The sequence below is a fragment of the Lupinus angustifolius genome, chromosome LG10 (genome assembly GCF_001865875.1).
Source record: "Lupinus angustifolius cultivar Tanjil chromosome LG10, LupAngTanjil_v1.0, whole genome shotgun sequence".
NCBI lineage: Eukaryota > Viridiplantae > Streptophyta > Magnoliopsida > Fabales > Fabaceae > Lupinus > Lupinus angustifolius.
The window spans coordinates 12,289,886-12,295,366 of NC_032018.1; the positions used below are offsets into that span (position 1 = coordinate 12,289,886).

Sequence of the window (5,481 nt, forward strand, 5' to 3'; positions counted from 1 at the left end):
TTTAATAGAAATTAAAAAAATATTAACGGCAAAATAAAAAAATAAAAATTATATTGTGCTAGTAGTTAAACCATGTTTTGGCTTTAAATATAGTATATAGAAGTATAAATATATTTTTGCACTTATGATAGAAGAATAGTCTAAAATCCACTTTTGCTTATTTGAATGAGGTTTGTATTTGAATGAGAATTTTTACACTACTAAACCAACATCTTATTGATAACTTGATATTGTAGGATTTTTTTTTGGTCCAATGGAATTAAGAGAAACAAAAAACAAAAAAAAAAACAAAAGAAGAACTTAGCTAAGGGGATGCTGGTCCTGAACCATATACATCTGACAGTCGATAGGGACAGTGCTCCAAATCCTGAGTTTATCTGAAGAGTGCGATCCAATCCTTGCCATGAAATCAGCCACTTGATTAGCCTCACGAACAACAAAATCAACCTCCACTATCCAGTCCCGAGATAACCAAGAACGGACAACTGAGACAACCTTCAATATTTTTTGATGTCGAATATGAATACCACTTGAAAGAAGATGGACCGCCTCGAGACAATCGCTTTCCAGATGGACCTTTTTAAAACCCAATTCCCAAGCAAGTTTTAGACCATGATCCATAGCCAAAAGCTCCGCTAAAATAGCTGATCCAACACCAAAGTTAGCTGAAAAACCAGACAACCATTGACCTGCATGGTCCCGAATAACACCACCACCACCCATTATAAGAGAACTTCGAATGCAACTCCCATCAACATTGATTTTAATCGTACCAATATCTGGACGCTGCCAACAAATATCCCTCTCACAAATAGCATGCACCGTTTGGTTCCAATCCCAAAAATTCTGATGTACATTACGAGCAATCCAATCAATATTCCAAGTAGAAGTACCTAGAACAGTGTTGTTTCACCCCCTCCACACCCACCACATGCCAGCCAGAAAAAGCAGACCATTCCTTTGCTTGCAATTCTTCAGCACCCAGGATCGAAAAGGCCGGGTAACCCAAAACAAAGAATTATCCCAACCAATTCTCTTCCATAAATTAGAAGAAGCAGGACAATCCCGAAAGACATGCATAAGATCCTCTACACCTCCATTACATCTCATACACATAGGATTTGCCGTCAAGTTCCTTCTGAAACGAAGATCATTTGAGGGCAAAGCCTCATGAAAACCCAACCAACACAACATTTTTATTTTTTCGGGAACCTTCAAACGCCACACCAACTTCCAATCACTTGACAAATGTTCAACATCTTCCTCAGGTTTGTTAATCCACCAATAACCTGAATTGGCCGAATAGTTTCCTGTTACATGTCCCTCCCAAATCCATCCCTCCTCCTCAGTTGGTAAGCCCGGAGTGAAATGGTTACTAATCAACTCTTTTACTTCAGAAGGAACCATAGTATAGAGAGCACTAAAATCCCAAGTTCCCTCAGTCCAGATGTCCTTCACCTGAAGTTGAGTATCAGAAATGTTAACAAAAGGGACAAAGTTACATAAAGTCCCAAATCTTATGCAATTATCATACCACAAGGACTTATTTCCTTCTCCCAACTGAAGGTTAAAACCATCCTTGAGAATATGAGTAGCCTTCATAATACTTCGCCAAGTGTAGGATGTTCCCGCTTTAGTAGGAGAAAAAAAATAGACTTGCCACCAAGATATTTTTCTTTCAAGACTCTACACCATAATTTATCTGAGTTATTAATCATCTGCCAACTCATCTTACCCAGAAGAGAAATATTCGTAGATCTCGCATCCCTCAAACCAAGACCACCATCTCGCTTATGCTTAGTGAGAACATCCCAACTAACCAAATTAAGACTTCTCTTGTTAGCATCACCACCCCACATAAAGTTTCTTGTCATCTTATTTATATCACTACAGACACTTTGAGGTAGCCACATCACCTGCATAGAGTAACTAGAGATAGAGGAGATAACTGATTTCGCTAAGCACAAACGACCAGTTTTATTAAGAAGATGAGCTTTCCAAGTAGACATACGCCTCTGAATCTTTTCCATTATAGGGTTGAACACAGCCCTGCCCACCTTACCTTGGACAAGAGGTATCCCCAAATAATTTCCAAGGTTACTAACCACGCGCATGGAACAAATATTCATGAAATTATTCTTCCTTGTACTTGTCACTGTATTTGAGCACATAAACTTAGATTTCGCCTCATTAACCTTCAGCCCTGAAGCTTTGCAAAAATCCTTTAGAGTCTCAGACACCATCCTGACCTGAGAATTAGTTGCCTTGCAAAAGAAGAGAATATCATCGGCAAATAAAAGATGAGAGATTGAAGGACCACCTCGTGACAGTTGAATCGGCAGCCACATACCATTCTCAACTTTGTGATGAATGCTTAAAGCCAACTTCTCCATGCAGCGAACAAATAAATAAGGAGACATATGATCTCCCTGACGAAGACCTCTTTTAGGATGAAAGCCATCAAGTCTAGAACCGTTCCAAAGTAAAGATACCCGCCCTGGTCGGATACACCACATAATAAGATTCACCATAATAGTAGGAAAACCAAATTGAAGAAGAGTATGTTCCAGAAAGTCCCAATTGACCCTATCGTACGCTTTCTCTAGATCCACCTTAAAGGCCATAACACCCTTCTTAGCCTTAGACTTGTGTAAATGATGCATAACTTCTTGAGCCAAAACAATATTGTCTGAAGTGCCTCTCCCTGGAATGAAACTACTCTGCAAAGGACCTACTAACTCATCCAAAAAAGGCCGCAATCTCTTCACCAGAACTTTAGTAATGATTTTATACACAACATTGCAAAGACTAATAGGTCTGAAATCTTTTAAAGTAGTGGGAGTCGTTACCTTGGGAATAAGAACAATAAGAATCTCGACAATGCGAGCATCAGGGAAGCCATTCTTGAACGCATCTGATACAAGTTGCCATATGTCATCGCCCACCAAATGCTAATATTTCTTGAAGAAAATGGGTTGAAAGCCATCCGGACCAGGAGCCTTAAAAGACTGCAAACTCATAATTGCAAGAGTCATCTCTTTTTTCGTAACTGGAGTAGTCAAAGCCGTAACCCCAATATTAGACAAAACTGGGGTCACAGTCGGACACTGATCAAGAAGAACCTGAGTAGTCTCACAAAACAAAGCATGAAAATACTTATGAGCTTCATCCCTCATCAAATCAGTATTAGTGCACCAACTCCCATCATCAAGGAAAAGGCCATGAATCTTGTTCCTCTTCCTTCGGACAATCGTTTGAGTGTGAAAAAAACTTAGTGTTCTTATCACCAAACTTAACCCATTGCTCTCTTGATTTCTGATACCACAAACACTCCTCTTGATGCAAGATGTTATTATATTCCCGCCTTAGTTGAACCTCAAGTCTTGCCAGATCATGAGCTTCAATCACCTCCAGTTTTCTCTGAATACCCTGGATTCTCGCCTCAACTCTTCTTTTCCTCCGAAAAATATTACCAAACACCGACTTATTGAAAGCAATAGAATCCTGACGAATTCTGTCTAACCCCTCAACCACACCTCTGGCACCATGTTGCCATGCCACTTGGACCACATTATCAAAATCCAGATGAGTAGTCCACACAACTTGGAACCTAAATGGTCTATTACATGTATACTCAGGCTTGCCACCACATCTTACCAACAAAGGGCTATGATCAGAATGTAACTTCGTGAGATTCTCCACATAGCCCTCAGGGAAGGCAGTGCGCCAAGAGCTATTGGATAAACCTCTATCCAGTCTCTTTGAAATACTCCGACCTGAATGCTCCCTTCTAAACCAGGTGGATCGGCTACCAACAGCACCAATATCCATCAGGCCACAAACCTCAAGAACATGAGCAAACCTATTCGCCCTAGAATGATTAAAATGGCCACCTCGAGTCTCTGACGGTAGCAAAACTTCATTAAAATCACCTAATAGAAACCACGGTAGCGTCACTATATTCCTCAAGGACATAATGTGATCCCATAATAAATCTCGTTCCCGACAAGATGGACTAGCATAAACAGCAGTACAAATCCACTCACTTGGACCACAACAGATCTTCAGAGAGATAGATTGAGAAGAAGTAGTGATGATAGTAGTACTGAAATTACCACCCTTGATTGTGAGAACCCAAATACCACCAGAATGACCTGCAGCCTCAATAATACCACATTCCACATAACCTAGAGAATTCCAGAAATTTTTGGAAGTACTAAATTGACAATGCGTTTCCATGAGGATGATCATTGAAGGTTTATATTTTCTGACCAACTCTTTAGCATGACGACGACCATTTTTACTAACAGCGCCCCGAATATTCCAAGATAGAATGTGAAAATCTTTGAATTCAATCATTAAAATATAAATATAAATAAAGAGAACCATCTCAACCAACACTAATTGAATTCCATAGTGGTATCCCCAACATCCTGGTTCTGAATAGAAACCACATTCTCTTCTCTAGCAAGGGCCATGTTTGGATCATTGAATTCCAAGTCTTGCATCTTCATTTTCTCCATTAAAATATGTCCACCTCTATGTTGTCCCCCACCATCATCACAAGACAAAGTTGATTTGCATGCACCTAAGTGTGGTAATTGAAGGCACGTGGGTCTAGGATTTTGAGAAGCAAAATTGGATTCACCCTCATAAGCTTGCATGACACTAATGGGCACGTGGAAATTAATTCCATCTCTTGCCAAGTCTGTTAAGTGGAGAGATTTATTGCCACCATGACGTGTTAAATCAGAATGAATTCTTGCTATGGACTCATTCATAGAAGAAAGAGAATCTTTTACATTTAAAGTGCCCACACACTGATTGCTCTTTCCAGAATCAAAACTTGCATGAATTCCTTTATTCTTCTCCACGTTTGTAGCCTTGCCATTATCTTCCTTATTGTTTTTTTCTAATTCCAAAACCGTGCCATCAATGTGCTCATGACCCGCCTGCTTTGAACATTGGCTCCCTTTTCCCAAGTGATAATTACTATGTCCATTGAAAGCTCCATCGATTGGGGGGAACGTTTGAACTCGATGAGAATTTGTGCCCCCTTCATTCCTTTCCTTGTTTTCCAATCTTAACCGTTTTTTATTTAAGAGCACACCCTCCTTTTCTGTAGCCTTTACTGAATGCAGCCCCTTAGTTTGCCTCATTGCCACAGAATTCGTTCCTTCCTCATGAAGTGCATTAAATCTATTCGCATTAATTCCTGGCTTGAAACCCGCCTTCACAATAGGGCCCTTGCCCGTTTTTCCATTTCTCTTCTTTCGGGAGACTACCAACCATTCCCCATGCACTTCAGTTGTAGCCGTTTCAGCAATTAATGCATCATTATTGTCCAACTCGCCTGAAGGCGACACATCTCTTTCACTCAAACTAGGGTTCTGTCCTTCACCTGTCTTGCCGGTGGCCATATCCGTGCCTACCATGGACGAGTGAAGTTGTGGTTGAATCTTACAATTGCGGGCCACATGA

The 5,481-nt window shown here is 40.3% G+C and overlaps 1 protein-coding gene across 1 annotated transcript; it reads right to left on the reverse strand.

Moving 5' to 3' along the window:
* On the reverse strand, positions 301-4,298 carry LOC109358024. The gene is made up of 6 exons (XM_019602090.1): positions 4,277-4,298; positions 3,323-4,187; positions 2,993-3,240; positions 1,736-2,914; positions 925-1,631; positions 301-846 (listed from the first exon to the last, which is right to left on the reverse strand). Exons 1-6 carry the CDS (start codon positions 4,296-4,298, stop codon positions 301-303), a joined length of 3,567 nt encoding a protein of 1,188 aa, XP_019457635.1.